Genomic DNA, 22,886 nt, shown 5'->3' on the forward strand with positions numbered 1-22,886 from the left:
TTAAATTCAAGTTAATGATAACAGTTTTCCATACTTATTGCAAATATTAAATAAGGTGATATATACTGGTTTAAAATTATAAATTTAAGTTATTCTACATAGGTAAGTTATTATTTCTGTTCTTTAATTCTTGCTGGGTGGCAGGTACCTTAAATAACTCAACTAAAAAAGATAATTTATAGTTTGTATTAAAAATTCTATCTACACTAGAACAGAAATTGGGTATTACTTTTTTGAAATATGTTTATAATATATATAAGTACATCGTACAAATCACAGCAGACAAAATTCACTTAATAATCTTTTTTTTTCTTTTAGTTAACTAGGGAATCCAGAAATAGAGGCAGCAGATCCAGTAATTTATATTATTTTAATGACGGAACGACCTAGTCAAACATTACCTATTTCTATCACAATAACTGTTTCCAAGACTGAAAATTAGTCTTTTGTTAAAATTTTAAGTTTCTGATCTGGTAATAGTCAAACCCATAGAGACAAAAGAACAGAGGTTGCCAGGTTAGGCAAAGTGAACTAGAGTTTAAATTCTCATAGATAGAGTTTTAATTACGATGGAAACATTTTCAGGTACACTCAGTAGAGATAATTAAAGATTTAATTTATATTTGTAATATTCATACTTTGATTAAACTTATAAATGTTATGTGTAGCCAGCATGAGATTCAACATGTTTCCATAAAATGACACCAATCCTCCATCTCTAATTCTGACCTTCAGAACCATTGTCTTTTGCCTGCCTGTGCACATTGTCATATATGCCAGTGAGCTCAATGCCACTTTCTCCACATTGAGCGAACCAATGCAACCAGTGCTACATCTACATGACTCTCATTTCTCCCCAAAAGAAAAACCTCACAAGGCCTCAAGGCACGCAGACTTTTCCATGTCTGTTCAGATTCACTATCACTAGATTTCTTGTAGCCTCCACATTGCTAGGATCAGTGATACTGCAATATTGGTGCAGACCTGCAGAAAGTGCAACTGCCTTCCTCAACTTAAACAAACCTCACTTACTGTGTTTCATAGGCATCTATGACAAGATGTAAAAGGCTGGATGGCTTAAATGATAGAGGCATTTATGCATACTTCCAGAAGTCTGGAAGTCAAGACTGAAGCGCCAATAGGGTTCATCTTGGGCTGCACTAATATAGTTACCCAATTTGACTTTGTTTGAACTCTATCACGTTTGAATGTATTTTCTCTTAATGAGTTTGTAAATGCTAGTGTATACATTTTGGAGGAACACAGCTAAGTGTATGACACTGAACAACACATAAAATCCTAATTGATATAAATGATGTCTGTTTGACCCACAACTTGAAGACTGTCCATCTGGTAATTAATAGTATAGTTAGGTTTAGAAGCAGGTGTTACTGGAAAATACTAGAGTCCACATTATTTAAAAGCAATTGCCATCTAGTTTTCTTCTCTACTTACTGAGTTTTAAATATATAATATAATTAAAACATGATGGACCATTGGTTATGATAAAGAAAGGTACTGAAGGACATACTGTAATTTGAGGAATCGATGTGAAAGTATAGAAAAAGGGAATCAATGAGAAATATGCACTATGCCTTAAGTGGTGTTGAGGTAAACACATTTTGTTTCCTTTTTTCAGAAACAAAATTAAAGCTTGTTTGATATAGTTATATATATATGGCTAGTCTAAATGCAATGGAAAACAAACAAAATTAAAATTGGGAAACTGTATACCACTGATGGTCACATATGTTCTACCTGTAACCCTTTTAGCTCTAATAATTTAAATATTAAAGATAAGTATTTCTTACCCTTGAAGTTTCTTTCATAGTATTTGACAGTCAAATTATTTAACACTTATTTCTGGAAGGCAAGAGAGAATGTCCCCATTAGAAAAACAGCCTGAAATCTTCCATCTTAGAGATATAGAATCAAGGGTAATATTTTAAAGTTAAGTGAGAGCAGGTTTTTAAATTGTCATTCAATGTCTAGATACACTTTCAGAACATTTCTAAAACAATAATGTGTCCTTTTCTGAGGTGAGTTTCTTATATACTTAATAAAATATCTTGTAGTTTAGGAGTCAAACCACCAAATGACTGTTAGTTGCAGTTTCGAAATGGGGTGACATTTTTCTTTTGGAGTAACTTCTAAATCTTTTATTTTAATAGAATGTAAATTACAGCTCACTCTCAAGTCTATTCTGTCAATAAGAGAGTTTTCTTATGTATTACCCCTTGACGTTTGCAGAGCTATTTTTATTATTTATAATTAACTTATGTTGAATACATGCATACATAACTTCCTCGTTTAGCCAGATTTAGGCTTCCGGGTACTCACTTATTTTAGGAAGTATACTTGACTATGTAAGTAGACTTTGAGTCATATCCCCTAAAGGTTTAGATTCAGGCTTTGTAAATCAGGATTGGAACCTAGTATACTATGTTTTAGAAAACCTTAGCACGACATAGAAATGCTTTGATTCTTTTTAATTTTTAATGTTTATTATTTTAATATGCTTTCTTAAGTGCTTTAAGTAATAATTTTATGCATATGACATCCTTAGAAGTAAGGCCACTTAAAATTAATTCTGGTTAGCCATTTCAATATACTTATTTTTTTATTCTCGGAGTCTTAGAATCTAAATCTTACTTAACATGGATCAAACTAAACCATGATACAAATACTGTGTCTCCAACACAAAATGTTAATGACAGAGAGCAATGTGAGACCTATGAAGTGCTTCTAGTTTCTTTCATGTCAAGGAGAAGAAAGGGATTCAGAATAAGACAAAGGAAAAAATGAGAAACTTTCTGACAGGACAGAAGGACATACTCGAGTGGAAAAGAAAAGCATCAGACGTGTTTTGGGATATGTCTGTCCTTAAGGGCAAGTTTTAGAGAAAGGATTAACGTTTGCTGCTTTTTCAGAGGACCTGGGTTCAGCTCCCAACACCCATTTGGCAGGCCAAGACTGTAACTACTGTTTTAGGATTCTGGTTTCTGCAGGCTCTGCTCACACATAGTGCACATGTGTATGTGTAGTAAAGATGTTCATAGTCACAAGGTTACTTTATAATACTGTTCACTGTCCAGTAGAAAGAGAATATGAATCATACGTCTCTTTTAAAGTTTCCAGTAGTTTCGGTAATGATGAGAAGAAATATGAATTTATATGTGGTTATTTAAATGTAGTTTCAGAATGCAGTATATGTAAGAATCATCATTAAAGTGGGAGTTTTTGTTTTTTATAGTCTCCAGTACACAATCTGGAACACATTTTGTTTGTGTGTGTGTTTATAACACATCTTGATTTGGGTGCCAGATTTTCCTTAGAAACAACCTATATGTAGACTTCATACACTTCACAGCTCAAAGAGTGTGTTTGCCTGTCCAAGATCATCCAGAGGGATTTTTCTAAATCTGACAAGTTTTGAACTTTACACTTAAGCTGATTAGAATTCAGTAAACTGGAAAGTCAATTTTTCAGGCATATTAGCCACACTTCAGTTACTCAGAAACTCCATTTGTCTGGTGATCCCCACTGGTAGATAACAATGCTCTAAGAATGACCGAAGATTTCTCTAAAAATTGGCTTCATTTGTTTGAATTTCATGTGATTTTTTTTTGTTGAGTCATCTTTCTGAGACCTACTTGACTCATCTCTATGGTTCTGCTAATAATGTGATTGTTCATTGGGTTTTTAATTATAAGTAAGTGAAAAAAAAAATAGCATGCTCAGTAAGCCATGAACCAGTGGTGCTTACACACACCGTGGTAGTCGTCCCCTTGGAAAAGTACTGAACGTTACCATCTAGACCCGTAGGAACTTACACAGTGTCCTACTTAGTATTGCTATTGCTGTGATGGAATGCTGTGGGTGAAGCAACGTGTGGAGGAAAGGGTTTATTTGGCTTATGCATCCATATCACTGTTACTGAAGGAAGTCAGGATCAGAACTCAAGCAGGACAACGACCTAGAGGCAGGAGCAGATGCAGAGTTCATGGAGGATTGCTGCTTACTGTCTTGCTCCCCATGCCTTCTTAGTCTTCTTTATTACAGAACCCAGGTTCACCAGGACTGTCTATATCCACAGTGAGCTCAGCCCTCCTGCCTTGATCCCTACTATTAAAAATTATATTATAGGTCATTTTAAATGCCCTATAACCTTGTCTGATTGCAGCCCAATCTTAAGGAGGCATTTTTTTTCAATTGAGTTTCCCACCTTTCACATGAGTATGGTTTGAAATAGAAATTATTTATTCTAGCTAGCATGTATAGAAGATGTAGAATGCTGGTATTTTATTTACAGGCTGTAAGCCTAGATTGGGCAGGTTTTGAAGCTATTCTGTCTTACATCCCAGCCATATGTCCATTCTTACGTGCTATTTCTCCTGGCCACATATTCATGGTCCATCACCTTCCATGAAGGCTTCCTCCCTCCTCATCTCCTTTCTCCTCTCTCAGTCTTCCTCAGATTCCTTCACTGATCTTCAAGTCCTGCCATTCTCTCCCTACTACCCAATCACAGGTGCTAGCCTTTTATGAACCAATTAACTTTAAATTGGGGAGCAGGGTTTATAGAATCACTTGTAGTATGTGAAGATGCCCTTGCCTTATTTAGGTCTTGGGGCCAGCATTTAGCATCTGATAATGCAGCAGGATCAGGCCAACCCCCAACAATAGTTTCTGTCAAGCTGACATAAGAGTGGCCAGCACACACAGTATGCTTATGATTGCATTTACATGCTCAGGGCAGTCACCTGTAGCCTGTTTCCTCACAGTCTAGATTTTTATATTATTTAATTAAAACCTATTCACATCATCTCTCCCCTCCTTATTAATTGTCCTGCCCAATCTTGTTGCTTTTCCCAACCAAGTTCAAGGTGGCTTCTTCTTTAGTTATTGTTTTTGCATATACGTGTAAATGAATCAACTTGTGAATGCATATGTTAATTCATTTATAACATATGAATGCAACCTGCTATGTCACTCTGTTTAGGGTTTTGTGCATATTGAAGTTTCTAGGGCTGCATTTCTTGAATGCTTATATTCTGTAGATAGCCAGCCATGGCTATCTATATGATAAGTCCACCAATGGAGTTTTTAAAGTCATGTGAATACACATGACTACACCACCATTCTTGAAGACCAGTGTGCTTACTCACACCAATCATTCTGAATCACTTACTCGTGGTTCATGACATCTCCTTTCTTCTGCTCTGAACTATTAGGCTAATTTTGTGGTGGGGAAAAAAAAAAGGACAGAAAATACTTCTTGTTTGCCCAATATATAAATGGCCATAAAAATAGAATGACTACATGGAAAATATGTTTTTCTTAGTTTTGAAAAAAAGTTTTGATTAAATATATTAAAGCAGATAATAACCAAAGCACACTTTGACTATCAAAAAATAAAAATACAAATAAGTTTTATGAACAAATTATTAAATATTAATTGTGAATTTAAAAATACCACAATAATAAATGAATCATTATTAAATAATTTATCAAGAAATTATCTATATTACATAAAATGTGTTACTCAAAGAAGTTAAAAGTTAAAAGTCTAAAACAGCCATTTAAGAAATAAAATAATGATAATCTCAAATGTGTAAAATTGTAATGACTTATGGCAATAGTAATTTTAGTTTTCTATAATCCTTAGACAATTGCAAAATCTAAAGGTTGGTATTTTGTGGGTGTTCACCTTTTGTGACTGATCTAGGAAACATAGTGATGTTAAATAAACTTGATTAGTTTATCTGACTCTTCTTTCTCTGTGAACTGGCCTATAACTTTCTTCCCTTTAAATCTGTACTCTCTTACATATGTGGGAATATAAAAATAAATTTACATTTATTCTTAAATTATTTTCTTCTAGCAAAATAATTTAAACATTGCCTGTATTAGATAATAAGTGATTCCTGTCACTTGTCCTCTTCTTCTGCATCCCTAACTTACATTCAAATTAATTTGTACTGTCCTTTGTGGGATTAAATCAAAACAAAAACCAAAACCAAACAGACAAACAAACAAACAAACGAAAAACCCCAGACATACCTACTATTGAAAAAATAGATGAAATAGTTTTTATGGAGAGAAATAAAAAGAATCCACTGATAAGCCAGGACGGTTCTTGACTTACAGTGGACATTATGGAACAAGACATGACTACATCCTGCTCCACTTGCACTATTAGCAATAAAATCAGCATTCTCCCTCTCTTTCTTATACATCTTCTCTTACAGTCCAGAGACCTCAAATACAAAACTCTGTAATTTAAATAGAATAGATTAGTTGGAAGAAATTTCAAGATGTCAAATGCGAATTGTGTTTTTAAAAACTGTGGTGTATTGGAATACAAGTGCCGCCATTTACAGAAGCATTTGCACACAGGTTTTTGAAAGCACTGTTCTCAGAGAAACAGAAGTCAAACGACTAGCCATCTCAGCAAACAAATGGCTTTGAAAGACTCTCCAAACACCTGCAATTCAAGAGAACCCATTTCTGGTTGACATTTAACCTCAGAGTTTATGGTGATTCCAGATGCTAATGATAAAAGTGGCTATTCAGAATCTATCAAAAACCTTAAGATATTAAAATCCCAACGCAGTAATCCAGGCTGCCTGGAACCGAAACCATGTACCATTCTCTTACAAAAGTGTGATCAGTAGAAATTTATTTTGATTCTTTTACATTAAATTTATTTATTATTCACTTTACAACCTAATATTGGCCCCTCCTCTCCTCACAGTACACCCTCATGCACGTCCTCCCCCATCCCACCGTCTGGGTGGCGATAGTCTGGTATCGACAGCCACTACACACAAAAGTACTCTACAGCCAGAGAAGTCAAGTCTAAAACTATGGGTTGATCAGACAATTGAAGGAGAAAGCTTTATGAAAAATACTATCTACATCTGGTACTGGTACAGCTGTATTTATTTGAGCAAACTTATTTAAGATTTTTAGTTATTTAAAAGGTTTCTTCTTACTATATTTGTTATAACAAAAAAAAAAAAAAAACCTAAAGAAGATTCTAAATTATGAGCAGACATACTGGTTCCTATTATATTTAAGTCCTTCAATTGTAACTGCCAAGGCAAAAATAATTCCATATATATAACTAACAACATGTTAAAGTAAGAACAAAGGCAAACATTTTTATTTGTCATTTGATTTCTGCATTATACCCAAAGAATTGGAGTTTATTCACGCTGCTGTCCCAGACCTGGTCTTCAGAGAGGAACTGGAGAACATATTTGGTATACTGGACAGAAGAAAAATGCCCTCTACATGTCAGAGTGGATGCTCCACTCTTCCTGAGTAATTTCAGAATCAGTTATGCTTGTTCTAAAAAGAGTAATTACAGCTTCACATCTTACACATTTACCAGTTTTAAACACATTTTACAGAAAATACAATCTTGTCATTTACTTTTTTGTACTGGCTATTTTTATTTTCAAAATATGTTATTATATCTACAATAGTTAGTATCTGTAACACATCAAGTCCATTCTCAAGAACTTAACTGTGTTATTCCCAAACCATGTTTTTCTCATATGTTTTTCTTTATGATAACCATTCATTGTTACTTTCTTTTATAAAAGTTTAACAAAATTATCAATCACCTTTTCTGACCAGATGTTCAAAATAATTTTGTATTACATAATATTGAGTGGGAAACAGTATGTTTTAATTTTGCTTAGAAACTTTAAAAAAAACAATTGAAATTTAAAAATATTACTAGTACTTAAATAACTTATAAAATATTCATTTGAAGGAAATTTTTGTAGGGAAATATTTTGTTTTTCCCTTATTTTTGCTGATGTGAGTAAAATGAGCCAAGTTTTAAATTTTGAGAAAAGTTTGGTTTTGATTAACATAAACAATAGAAATAAAAAACAGAACAGGCTAAATCTCTTAAGATATCTACAATTTATGTTCATATTGAAAAGGTCATGAGCCAACAATCAATATGATGGATTTGAATGTTGACTAAAAGATATTTTTCTTAGTTTTAAATGAATTAATTATTTAAAGAAAATGTGCTTAAGTACTGTGACAAAATATCCTATTTATACTCATATAGAGAGTAGTTTCCTCTTAGGAATTCTTTGCAGGATAGTATTCCATGTGTAGAAATGCACAGAGACTGTAGGCGTGTAGTCCCTTCACACCTCACCCTACCCTTCTTTTCAAGATCATTAGTTAGTATGGAGCTGTTCCATAAGACCTTTGAGACAGTCTAAATACCATTCATATTTTAGTGTTCTTTAAATCAGGCTCCTGTCCCATGGTCTCATGCAGAACACCACACCTCACTGAGTCACTCTTTCTCATGGACTTCTGAGCTCAGAGAGTCTCCTGACTGTCTTGGATATGAGACAGACTGTCAAATACTATAAAGATGAGCTTAACATTACAGATATTCAGAAAAATGGCAGGAATTAAACACCTATGTATCACTCCATGTAAAGGATATGTGCTATCCAAACTAGGGATATTTCAGTCAGTTTAATTTTAAAAATCATTAAATTAATTTCTATTTTATTACTTTCTTTGAATTAAACTGACTGGACTATACCTAGTTTTAAGAGCACAATATTTAGCATCCATCTGGGGTAAAGAGGATGATTTTTCTCCTCAAGGACATCTTTAAGTTCAAAACAGTACTGTCCCTAATAGTGGGAGGAAAAAAATAAACGAAAAATTCAGTTCAAATCAGAAACTAAACAGAATAACAAAGATAAGGGAATGATATTAAATGTGATGTTTGGTCAACATTAGTCAAACCCAAATGGTGCCTAGTTACCTCTGTAATGGACTGTATCTATGGCAACTTTAATTATTTCAGCTAGTACTGAAGAGGTTAATACTGGAATCTAAGGTATGAATCTGTAACAGTGTTCAGCTTCCTAATGAACACTGCTTAAAATCTGTCCATATTAATGAAAGGGAGAATGCTTTTGTCAAATACACAGTGTAGAAAACAAGTATTATGTATTTATAAAAGATATCTGTTTCAGGGTTGTTAATATCCTATAGATATAACATACAAAAATAACAGACAAAATGGAATTAAAAGACAACACAGGTCTATGCCATTAAAATGAGAGGATGAGCTGTGCAGAATAAAAGATATTCACATATGAAATGGCAAAATAACATTGTATGGAAAACTTAAGTTGAGATAATTTCAGAAGAAGTATGGACCCCAAATAGTGTACTTTGTGTTATCAGTTAGAGCTATTTTAAATTGAACTGAGGTTTTTTTTTTTTTTACTTTGTGCATAAAATATACAAATTATAGATGTTTATAGGATGTTTAATACCTGTATCTAATGTGGACTTTTCAAACCAAGGTAAATATATTAAGTTTCTTCAAACATTTGTATTTTATGACACAAATATTAAAAATTAATTATTCTAGCTCTCAGAAATGTAGGGTGGTGGTGGTCGTGGTTGATGCTGCTGTTGCTATTGTTGCTGTTGGTGCTATTGATGCTGTTGCTATTGATGCTGTTGATGCTGTTGTTATAGTTGCTGTTATTGTTGTTGTTGTCATTACTGCTGTTGCTGTTGTTGTTCTTGCTGTTGCTATTGCAGTTGCTTCAGTCATTGTCATCATCCGGTACAATAAGCACATGATAATTTCTTCATGATATATAACTTAGTTTCCCTGAGATCATCCCCTTCTTATCTTTCTTTCTCTCTCAGTTTTTATGGTATTAACAGTTTCAGATTCCACATTTGAGGAAACTCATATGACATATTTCTTTCTGTCCATAGTTTACTCTAATCATAATGATCCTCGCTAATATTCGTTTTTACAAAGGAAAGGAATTTGTCCTCTTTTCTAACTGAGCAATGCCCTGTTATGTTTACCTATCAGATTGTCTTTGACCTATGTCAAGATGATATCAGGTGATTTTGTGAGATAATACCAAGGAATCTTGTCTCATACACAATGCTTCCAAATATTTTAATCTAGTTAATACCCCCATGCCCTTGTGCTCCCTTTCATTTCTTTGAAAAGTTGACTTTAGGTTTTATGCTTCTTAAACAAGATTATAAATTCAACACAACTCTAGTTTTTTGATATTCTTTCATGAGAGGACACTTGATGCTAGTTTCTTTTATGAAGGAGTTACCAAGAAATGCCATAATGATAACATTACATCACCATCCCTCATACTAGTACATGCAACAACACAATTTCCTATATTCTCATTTTAGTCCAAGGAAACACAAATATTTCTAATCTGAGCTAAAATCTGCAAAATGGAGCCAAACATGTAGATGGTCTGGCTCTTTAGACAACAAATAATGAGACAGGAAAAGGAGATATCCTCTTTCTGATTCAGATTCCAGTGTGTGATTTGGAAATGAGGTTTGTTCGAACCAAGAGAAAATCAGATTTCACCTACAGTCCTTCACTGATTGCCTTTGGTGACATCTCTTCTCTGTTTCTTTTGCTCTAATGTGAATGATATTTTTTTTTAAATGTAAACTGAATACATCTGTCTTCTCCTCCCTTCATAATTCCAGCTGGTGGGGACACCAGGTAGGTTGCTCAGCATCATGAAACAAAGGCCAAGTAACACTGCACCTCGTCCTATGGGACATCACATTTTTCATTGAAAACCATAAAAGCAAGATTAAGATTCCACATCTAAGCTGTAATTTCAAATGCAAAATAATATATAAATAAGGGTAATAATATGACTATTATTATTTAATTAATTTTATTGGATATTAATTGTATTTCTTTTCTACACTAACTATGTGAGTGAAATTTTAAAGAAATTTTAAAAATTAAACAAAATGTATTACATTGGTAACATATGTGGGTTATAATTTATATATCTTTTCACAAATGTAAATTAGCCATTATTCTGAACATTCATGTTTTTAAATGCTGAACTTATACTTTTCTCCCAGCTCTGACTGATATCCCCCTTCCTGTGTGCTCACTCTTGCTGCCTTTAGGAAATAGTCAACTTCAACTGCCGGAAACTGGTGGCTACTATGCCTCTTTTTGCTAACGCCGATCCCAATTTCGTGACGGCCATGCTGAGCAAGCTGAGATTTGAGGTGTTCCAGCCCGGAGACTATATCATTCGAGAAGGAGCTGTGGGGAAGAAAATGTATTTCATCCAGCATGGTGTTGCTGGCGTTATCACCAAGTCCAGTAAAGAAATGAAGTTGACAGATGGCTCTTACTTCGGAGGTTAGTAAACGCACGGAGCAAGGTCTCTGAACACAAATCCAAAGTCTCTGAAATGTCTCTCCGGGGGCATTGGAGGCATCACGTGTTTGGTGATTTCGTAGATGAGCTTTTATTTGAGTTCTGGCAGAAGCACTTGGAACCTATCTATATTCGAAGGTGCCAAGTTCCATACAGGTGTATATATGAGTGTATGATGAGAGGAGAGTTGCATACAGTTTAGGTGGAACCAGTTAACACTGGCTGAAAACATACAGAACCACACTATTTTTTTCTTATTCAAACATCCCCAGAGTATTGGGTGACTCTTTCTCTAGCAGTTACAACTGTTTCCTATATTGCTGAAATAAGATTTTGAGTTTTTGTTATTTTTGTATGGTCCTTTTTTTAATATACTATACACAAGAAGTAACTTTCTTCCTTGACTTTTTAATGAGTTATGGGTGTAGATAATCAAGCAGGAAAGCCTACAAGTCTGTCTTTAGATTTATTGCTAAAAATTACCACCATTATTGTTGCTCACATATAATTGACTAAATCCAAGGTGTCACCGGCAGCACTCGGCAAAGGAGAGATGTCTACCCCACGCTTGGGCAGCCGCTTATGCTGCTGAAAGGTCTGAGCATTTGGTTTATTTATAACATGGCGACTATAAAGATCATGCTTCTGAAAGTTCATGTTCATCAGAGTGTGTGATTATAAAATGACTGGGTGATACATATGCTGGAAAAAAAGAGAAAGTTGAAAATTTTAAAGCACACTATAATTAAGACTGGATTGGTGGGGCCAGCAAGATGGCATAGCAGGTAAAAGCACTTGCTGCCAAGATGGGTAACCTGACTTGGATCCCTAAAATCCACAAGGTAGAGGAAGAGAACTGACTCTTCTGTCCCTTGAGCACCACACATGAACCTTTGCACACATCCCCCTCAAATGAGTATAAATGAATAAACCAAGTAAATGAGTGTAGATAGGTGTTTGTGTTAAATGGACAAGCGTTGCCACTACAGCTGTATTAAGTATCATGAACAAGGTTTCTTCAAAGACTATGTCAGGATGGGTTCAACCCCTGGTGAACCCAGCATAGCAGCGAAGGTCATGGTGATGAGACACAAGATCATGCCCAGTATAGAAATATTTGTTCCTGTTATATGACTTAGTGATGTTGCATCTTTGTCCACAAGGGAGACACAACTATATATTTGTGACTGTGGTGATTTATATGACGCTCTGCAGCGTGTTGGATATAAGCTTTGGCTAATCTTTTAGGGAAGTAAATTCCACTTGATCCAAATCTTCCCCGTTCTTACCTTCTCCCTGGTTTGTATTTCCTCCTCTGCAAAGAGCTTCTTAAACTTTGTGTCTTAAACTTCTTGAACCTCATGAGCATTTTCAATATTTGGTCCTAGAGACTCTTGAAACTTGCTGGTTGGCAAATTAGATTTTAGTAATGTGTTTTGTGAGGAAGAGACTGATAATAAAACTCCACTCTCCTCTGTGCATCTAATGCTCACGGAGCTGTACAAATTACTACTGTTGGTGTCTGACACAATTGGGTTATTCTATGCAGAACTTTCTTTTCTCCCATTCCTTATTTATTAGCTTTTTATATCTGCATATGAAATATAACCTAATTACTTTAGGGCTCACATTGTTCAGCGGTTCTATCACACGCCACCTATGTGCCCTTTAAAGTGGGGTTTTATTGGCTTGCTCTTTACTAGGATTGTTCTGTGTTTTCTGTTCAGTGTGCAAAAGGCTCTTGGTGGATAGTGTCCTTTCAGTTTAGAGTTCTCCATATGTCCAAAGAGTCCTTCATTCATTGGATGCTAGTGTATTAAATCAATATTTTGTCACTAAGAATGTCCATGCTACCTTTCTAGCATTGCATCCAACATTTCTTAGCTAAATAAAGCACTACTGCACATATCTACTTGTGGGTGGACACATACACGTGTGTGTGAATGTGCACAAAGACAACACTATTCTGCAAATGTATGTGTGTTTCTTTCTGTAGCCATCTGCATCTATATAAAGCTAAAATGAGTTCCTATTGATATTTTCAAATTTAATCCATTACCGTGTAGAACAGTCTAGTTCAATCCTATTCAGTTGTATTCTACTTGTAGCTCTTCATTTAATAGCCAAGATACCACGTCCCTTGTAAATCTGTGTTCAATTTAGGTACACAGATATAATTACATTTATAAGCTAGAGTACAGTTGTATGTATATACTTTGCCTTCATTCTTACAGTTTCCACGGACTTCCAAGCCCTCTCAGAGACACTGTGCCACACAGTTGTAACATACTTACAGTTGTTTGTCACACTCTGCATATCACCCAATGTCTTAGGGTTTCTATTGCTGTGGTGAAACACCTTGATCAAAAAGCACGTTGGGGAGGGAAGGATTTATTTGATTTACACTTCCACAGGAACTCAAAACAGTATAGAAACTTGGAGGCAGGAGCTGATACAGAGGCCATGAAAGGGTGTTGCTTACTGGCTTGCTCTATATGGCTTGTTCAGCCTCTTCTTATAGAACCCAAGACCACCAGCCCAGGGATAACACTATCCACAATGAACTGTATCCTCCCTACACAATCACTAATTAAGAAAAAGCCCTACAGGGTTCCTCACAGCCCTATCTTATAGAGGATTTCTTTTTCAATCAAATGACTTTCACATGGCTGTAGTTTGGGTCAAGTTGACACAAATATAATTAGCATTCCTAGTAAGGCTCTGACCTCATAAATTGCTTCTCAGTTTGCATATAATAAAACTTACTCTGTGTTAAAGAATTCTGTCAGCTGGGCCTGGTGGCGCACACCTTTAATCCCAGCACTCGGGAGGCAGAAGCATGTGGATTTCTGAGTTCGAGGCCAGCCTGGTCTACAAAGTGAGTTCCAGGACAGCCAGAGCTATACAGAGAAACCCTGTCTCGAAAAACAAACAAACAGAACAAAAAGAAACAATAAAGAGAAAAAGAAAAAAAAAGAGAGAGAATTCCATATGTTTTACAGATGACAATTTCTGTATAGATCCTCATTTTAATATCAAATTTCACCACTATTGAAAAAGAAAAAAAATGAAATAACCTGTATATCATTTACTGGGTCCTCTCCTTTTTAGAGCCTATAGCAATCACTGTTATGTTTAAATTAAACTTCCAATTTCATTGCAAGATGCAATTATGAAGAGAATTGTGGGGTTTGACATTCCTCTTTTAGGAAATGACCTGGATATGGTCTCATATGAGGTATAGGAGTCATGTTACTAATTCTTTCGGTTTTGCTTCTTGGCAATCTTGTTTTCTCCATAAAGAGAAAATTTTTTTTTCTGCATTTCCTATTGACATACATGAAAATTCCTTTTTACTGTTCTCGTTTCACTAGCAGACATTACCAGCATTTGGTTGAATTAAACAGGTGTGAGGAATATTATTATCTTGATACTCATTTGGGAAGACACAATCTACATTTTTGCCATTAAACATAGTAAGAGTTGAAAGGTCTTTTGAAAGAACATTTAAGTATATGGATTATATTGATAGTAGTCTCCATAACTATATTAAATAATAAATAGAATATCTATCTTGCCTACTTTTTTCTGTGTGATTTAGAATAAATGTTTATTTATTTTTATTTTATTGTTATGAGTTTTTATTCTAAATAAAATAGAGGATATTTTCCTTTCATTCATTAACTTGTTTTGTAGTTGATTATAGTTTCATGATTAATTAATTTTATAAGAGATATTACTCTTCTCCTTTTCTATCCCTCAATGTATTGTCTGGGTTTTATAATTAAGGTAATTTACACTTTAAAAATGGATTTATAAGTTTCTCTCTCAGTTCCTATTTTCTGAAAAATTTTCTTGAATTGGTCTCATTGCTTCCTTAACCATGTTATAGAATTCTCTAATGAAAACATTGGAAGCGAGTATTCATTTGTGCAAGGTTATTACATATTTATTCAATTTCTTTATACTACAGATACAATGTTTGCTCAGCTTACCCATTCTTTACTGTGTAAATTTGGTTAGTATGATTCATCTACAACCGTTTTCAATGTTATCATCAGTAAGGGTTCTGAGTACATGAGCATGCAGCAGGTGCTTGATGTCTATTGAGCAAACTTATAGGCAATAGAGATACTGGGATGAGAAAAGGAGATCAAATATCCTGCGATTATCTAGTTTTTAATTTGTGATTACTTAAAGAAAGTCAGAAATTACTAAAACTTTAGCTGTTTTATTAGACAATGAAAAGAAATGCTTTAGGAAACTTAAAACAGGGAATGCATGAAATGTCTCCCACCCCGTACAGCCATGGAAGGAATTAGAATGTAGGGAAGTGGCATTGGTCAACTTGATGATGAAGTAGTAGATGCTCAAAGAGTAAGCTACAGGAGAAACTGCCTGGCTGGTGGGGGACAAGAGCTCCCAGTCTTCTCTTGGATTCCTCTTTGGAGATAAACTACATAATCTTAAAGTTCCCTTTGCCAGAGAGGATATTAAAATCTCTCTGAAACATCTGAGTCCTCTGATTTTTACAATCTTTCTGCCCCTCTTCCAAGTAGTCTCCTGAGCCTTAGGTGTAGGGGTAGTGGTGTAGATGTATCAACTGGGGATGAGTACCTCATTGTGCTTTCTGTAATGATCTCCAGAAAAAAATAATAATAAAGAAAGCTTCTTGAAGAGGGGTGAGACTTACCTATATGGACATTAGAAACAGTATCTAGGATGCAGCTAGATTACAATGGTTTAGGAATTTAGGAATGCTCTAGATTATGTGGCCTCCCCAGTCATGGCTAGTTAGCCAGGTTTACAATACTAGACATGAATTTGTTCTGATTGAATGGGTCTTAAACTCAATTATATTGCTGTTGGCTACTGCCAAATTATATCGCACCATAATGTTCATTGCTGTACTTCGTATTTGACAGGATACCTGCACATAAGAGATCTTAACACTGTGGTAGCCTAAACAAGACCTTAGAAATGACAGCAGTTCACAAGCAAATTTGAATGGAAGAAATCTAATGTCGATACATCCCTAATGAATAGCTACAGGAAATTACTGATTATAGAGAGTTGGAGAATTATTCTTCCTGAGAGATAAGCCAATTAGGCTACCTCTACTTGACTACTATATGGCCAGTCCTAAAAGCACATACATTTCCCTGATGACTAAGGACTTTAAACATTTCCTTAAGTATTTCTCGGCCAATCAAGATCCCTCTGTTGTGAATTCTCTGTTTAGTTCCATACCACATTTTTTTATTGGATTGTTTGGATTTTTGGAGGTTACCTTCTTGAGTTCTTCATGTATTTTGAATATTAGCCCTCTATCTGATGTGGGGTTAATAAAGATACATGTATAATTACATACATACAAACAATACTAAATGGACACTGCAAGTCATATATATAATACATATTTATAATATTTATATATTATATTTATTATATATATATAATGAAACTTATTCTTTCTTACAATTAGCAAATACTAATAAAAATGGATAAATGCATCTCTGTATAACACAGAAAGGAAGTGCGAGTCATCTCATGCTGTTAATCTGGCTGTATACATGAAAGAAGATAAATCTCAGCTAAGCTTTTGAATTTCGGACTTCTGTGTGTTCTGACTGTGGAACACCTGCTCCAGAGGGGCATTATTATCCTCTAGGATGTAAACGGAGCATTTGCACACGTTTCACTTTCTCTTCAAAGGTGCCAATTATCCTTTAATGTCAGCATTAGCAAAGGTCTTTTGAAAACTCTTCTTCTGCCCTATCTATTCTCCATTAAAGTAATCATAGTGTTAAAATACTGGAAAATAGGTGAAACAATTACATACCTCATAAAAGTGTAAAATTATATATCTCTGCACCAAAATTTTGTGATTTAAAGAAAATTTGCTGTATTCCTAGAATAATATATTTAGCTATTGTTTTGAGCTCTATTATTAAATTACCTCTTTGCGGTGTTTAGCTTTCCACTCCAAAATGAGGTCATCTCACGTTCCACTGCCAGTGTGTGATTCATAAGCTCTTATGTCATTGTAAAAGGAAACAATACACTTATGAAGGAAATATTTTATCTAATGATTCTTCAACCTCGCTACAAATTGGAAGAGAGAATCTGATTTTAGCTACTTACTATGGAAACATACATCTTTAGAATTTTTACTTTCCAGAATACATTGAGCCGGATAAAGCTCACGGGACATTTTAAAACTTACAAAAACAGGATAAAATAAATAAAACAAAACAAACAAATCAAAACTGAACACTAATAAACCTCATTACTGGGACCAGTCATGAGTTCTCAGAGGGCTAAAATCTCTGAAATTTATTCCATCTTTTCTTTATTGCATTATTTTTAAAAAGTTGATACTGTCTTTAAAGAGGATGTGAAGAACCTGTTGGTGGTGACGTCACCATTTTAGTCCTTCAAGTTCCCATGCTTCATTTGTCAAGAAGTCTAACCAGTGACAAAGCAATTCATATTTTTCTAGTTGTTTGCTTTTGCACCTCTTTCTTAAACCCATTCCTCCAGGCTAAGTGAAGTGGTTGTTTCAATGCTGGTAAGATAGCTCTGAAACCTCTTTCTGAAGGCCATGGCCTATTTGGAAATAAATCATAGTTGATAGTTCATTTGTGTGGGTTCTTAGTCCTGTTAACAAAAGAACTTAGATTCAGGCAAAAACCCAAAGACTATTTTGTGTTTAGAGATTGAGAGGAAAAAGAACAAGGTTGACAAACAGTAAATCTTATAGGAGGTTTTGAAGGAGTAGGAGAAGAGAAGGGAGAGCTATGCCTTTTAGTTAAAACTTAAGAATTCAGACATGTACTGAGATAAAGGCCAAGAACAGAACTGCTTGCCTTCAAAGTCTGTACCCTAAAGTTTCCAGACCAGTTTCTGTCTCATGTTCTCATCAAATAGAAAACGAATGTTAACCTGGTTCCTAATTCCACAGTTCTGTTGCTTTATGAAGTCATCTACAAATGAATCAGTGCATATAAAGATGAACATTATGGCTCTTTATTCTGAAGTAATAGTATCTATATCAAAATTAGTAGAATGTGAGGAGAAGAAGGAAGCTTTCAAAGTACTCATAAATGTAGATGTTTCAGTTTTCATGGAGTTGTTCATGAGGAAATATATTTGGAGTCTTTTAACTTAGTGATTAAAGCTAAATTTTAGTCCCATTTCAGAAAAATGTCTATAACCAAGGATACTTTCTAAAAGTATAATTTTTACTCATCCCTATTTGTGCAACATATACTTCTGGAGTTCCTAAATTTTAGTATCTATCAATATCTTGGCAAGAGGATGACTTCTACTGAACTGAGTGGTTCTAAGCTGAAATAAGCCTGGCAGGTTATGGTTAGAATATAACCTTTCCTTGAATTTTAAAATGTATTTTTCTCTTCTCTTTGGAAAATATAAGTTAATGTTTTGATTATCAACACTCTTTTGTTATTTATATTTTGTTTCTGTTATTTAAATTCTATGGTTTGTTTGTTTGTTTGTTTGTTTGTTTGTTTTCAAGACAGGCTTTCTCTGTGTAGCCCTGGCTGTCCTGGAACTCACTTTGTTTTTTAATAATAGGCTAACATTATGACATTACATGGATTTCTGTTTATGAAGAGTGGATGGAAGGTTTTTTCCCCTGCTCCAAAGTTAGTACTCATACCTCAGGTAGAAGGAAGCATGGGTTTCACTTAAGCTCACTAGAGGAACCACTGGACAGAATATTTGCCACCACTATGGAGAGCCTTAGAGAGGTCCACCTCTTGGAATGATTTTTTAAAAAGATTTCTCTGTACAGTAAACCTGCAATTGAGATTGAGAGGAATCCGTAAGCCCTTACTCCCAAAAGCCCATTCATGTCACCTTTCTGTGCCTTGCCTGTATCACATGAGTTCTAAGAAAAGTCTCAGATTCTGCTCATGAGTTATGCCCCACATTGCATCATCCTGGGATGTGGCTGAATCAAACGTTTTGACTGTGTCTCAGAATAATAATGTCAGAAGCCTTAGACAGTGGCTACAAAATTATGAGCAATCTGATCCAAACTATTTTTCTAAACTATTGCAACAATTCCCCAGAAACACTTGAGCTAATGGACCTCAATAAGCAAAGATGACTCTTTTTTTCTTTTTCAAAACAAACATCAAAAAGAGACTTTTATTGTAAAGTATGCTATCACAGGCAAATTTTAACTCAAAATAAAAGCAGATGGACACTTTAATTGGTAAAGCTGACAGTGCACGTTTAGTTAAGTTCCGTTTATGGCAAGTAATTATCTCACTGCAGAATGGGTTGAATATTGTATGTATCCTCCATATTTTAAAGAGGTGTAGAAATCTATTTCTTTTTTATTAGCTATTTTCTTTATTTACATTTCAAATTTTATCCCCTTTCTCCATTTTCCCTCCAACCCCCCCCCCATAACATGCCCCCTCCCACTGCTCACTAACCCACCCACTCCTAATTCCCTATCCTGGGATTGCCTACACTGAAGCATTGAGCCTTCACAAGACCAAGGGCCTCTCCTCTCGCTGATGTCCGACAAGGCAATCCTCTGCTACGTAAGCAGCTGGAGCCATGAGTCTCACCTTGTGTACTCTTTGGTTGGTGGTTTAGTCCCTGGAACTTCAGGCAGTACTGGTTGGTTCATATTGTTGTTCCTCCTATCCGGCTGCAAACCCCTTCAGCTCCTTAGGTCCTTTCTCTAGCTTCTTCATTGGGGACCCCATGCTCAGTCCAATGGATGGCTGTGAGCATCCACTTCTGTATTTGTCAGGCACTGGCAGAGTCTCTCAGGAGACAGCTATATCAGGCTCCTGTCAGCAAGCACTTGTTGGCATCCACAATAATATCTGGGTTTGATAACTGTATATGGAATGGATCCCCAAGTAGATCAGTCTCTGGATGGTCTTTCCTTCCATCTTAGCTCCACACTTTGTCTCTGTATCTCCTCCCAGGGGTATTTTGTTCCCCCTTCTAAGAAGGATTGAAGTAGCCATACTGTGGTCTTCCTTCTTCTTGAGCTTCATGTGCTCTGTGAATTGTATCTTGGGTATTCTGAACTCCTGAGCTAACATCCACTTATCAGTGAGTGCATACCATGTGTGTTCTTTTGTGATTGGGTTACTTTACTCAGGATGATATATTCTGTGACCTCAAGCTGTACTACAGAACAATAGTGGTAAAAGCTGCATGGTACTGGTACACTGTCAATAGGACAAAATGGCAACCCTAAATTTACCAACCCCAAATCTGATAGACAGCTAATATTCAATATATACAAAGAACTCAAGAAGTTAGACTCTAACTTCTTGAACCAAATAACCCCATTAAAAATGGGGTACAAAAGTACTGAAGGGGTCTGTAACCCTATAGGTGGAACAACAATGTGAACTAACTAGTACCCTCAGAGCTCGTGTCTCTAGCTGCATATGTAGCAGGAGATGGCCTGGTCGGCCATCATTGGGAAGAGAGGCCCCCTGGTCTTGCCAACTTTATATGCCCCAGTACAGGGGAATGCAAGGGCCAAGAAGTGGGAGTGGGTGGGTAGGGGAGCAGGGTGGGGGGAAGGTATAGGGAACTTTCAGGATAGCATTTGAAATGTAAATAAAGAAAATATCTAAAAAAAATTTTTCACTCAAAAAAAAAAAAATAAGACACTCTGCTCAGGGTGGACGTGTCAGTCACTGATCCTTATTGCTCTTAGTTCATGTGGACCGTGACAGAGAAGGAGAAGAGCTGTAAACCTAAGGAGAGAAACATGGAGTTCATTCTAAGTTAAATGAGAGCTTGCCAAAAAGATGGAATAGAAAAGAAAAGGAAGTTTTCTGAGGTGCTTTCCTTCCCTCAGGTTCCCTATGACAAAGCAAAAAATGATATTTTAAGGATAAGCCAATTGTATTTAAAGATGGAGCCATTATACAAGAAACGCATTCTGGAGAAGAAACTAGGGTTTTTGTATATTTCCCTTAAAGCTCAAATCAACTCAGAAAAATATATGATACATTTATTACCTTAGAGATAATTTGAAGCCATCTATAAAAACCATGGTTTTCCCAGACATGAAGATTGATTGTATTAAATACATAGTACATATATATTTTGGAGTTTGGGAGGCTATGCTTAAATCAAGTAATTTCTAAGTTATTTCCCTACTGAAGTAAGTCCAATTTACAAGTAATTGTCTTCAGTTGGTTTTATTGATGTCAATAGTAAAATGTTTTATTTGTTTGTTGTGATTTAAAAAAAATAAAAATAAAAATAAAAATAAAAATAAAAATGGGATACAGAGCTAAACAAAGAATTATCAACTGAGGAATACTGAATGGCTGAGAAGCACCTAAAGACATGTGTAGCATCCTTAGTCATCAGGTAAATGCAAATCAAAACAACCCTGAGATTCTACCTCACACCAGTCAGAATGGCTAAAATCAAAGATGATTCTTTTAGATGCTAATTTGCTTTTTAATGCATCTCGTCTTTTCAGCCTGCTATGTGCTCATCAAATGTGTAAGACATGTCTCAGGCGTATTCTTTTGTATATCTACTTAGTACTTTACTCCTGGTACTCTCATAGTACTCAATCTATTCAATCATTTTCTTACTACTCTCAAGTGCTAAATTAAGGATTTTCTGAGATTAAGACCTTTTTTAAAATTTAAACCCTGGAACTGAAACAAAATGACAGACAGTCATCAACACTAAGATGCTTGTACTGTGAGTGGACTCATAAGAGATGGGTGGGTATGTGGGTATATTTCAACTTGACTCCACTTTCAGCCGTTACAATTTCTTCTTTCAAGGCCCAACACTCAAGAAACATTCAAGTAGTACCTTCAGTTTAGATGTTCCCTGTGTTAAGCTATGTTTTCATTTTTTAAAAGGAAACCAGCACAAATCTAAACAAAAATAAAGGAAGCATATGGTCCTAAGAAATTCAAAGGCAAACCTTCTAATACTTTTTTCTAATTTTGAACTAACCTCACTACCTTAAGGATCAAATAATATAGTTCTATAGTTTAAGACAGCAGAATCTGAAAACAATCCTGTCCAGACTTTTCTATGGAGTTATAAGTGCTTTATATCCATTGCTAGTCATTAAGGTAGTCACTGACCACATACAGTCATTTCATCTAACACTGCATATTTAATAAAGCTTATGCTAAATTCTGTTGATATTTTTATATTTAGTACCAGGGATAATACATAGTCTTTACTAGGTAAACCTATGTTGTATCAAATCTAACTTTGAAACATTTTGAATGTAGTTTTAGAGTGGTTGTTTTTGTTTAGTTTTAGGGTTGTTGTTTTAAGACAGGCTCTCATGTAGTCCAAGCAGTTTGTGAAATCACCGCATAGCCAAATTGTGATTATTGAATCTGAATGCAAAATGCTAGGAATAGTTATGTATGACAATGCACAGCTGTGATCATTATTTTCACAGATAAACATTTTATGGTGTTAAAACAACTCTCAAATTTTAATGAATGACAGTGTACTTGTATACTTTTTCAATTTGTGTATAGCTGAATTTTCAACTCCAAAAATGCCTGCTTGTCTCTCTTACATGTATGTGCTATTTGAAAGCATCATTAGTATGAGTCACATAATT

The 22,886-nt window shown here is 35.1% G+C and overlaps 1 protein-coding gene across 1 annotated transcript in view; it reads left to right on the plus strand.

The window, feature by feature from the left end:
- The window catches only part of Hcn1 (hyperpolarization activated cyclic nucleotide gated potassium channel 1), a 372,972-nt gene that overhangs the window by 301,163 nt on the left and 48,923 nt on the right, over nucleotides 1-22,886 (plus strand). The window contains exon 6 of the mRNA XM_021180688.2: nucleotides 10,996-11,236. Within this exon, the coding sequence (XP_021036347.1) occupies nucleotides 10,996-11,236 (241 nt within the window). The remainder of the gene's footprint in view (nucleotides 1-10,995; nucleotides 11,237-22,886) is intronic.

This window comes from Mus caroli, chromosome 13, assembly GCF_900094665.2.
Source record: "Mus caroli chromosome 13, CAROLI_EIJ_v1.1, whole genome shotgun sequence".
Classification (NCBI taxonomy): domain Eukaryota; kingdom Metazoa; phylum Chordata; class Mammalia; order Rodentia; family Muridae; genus Mus; species Mus caroli.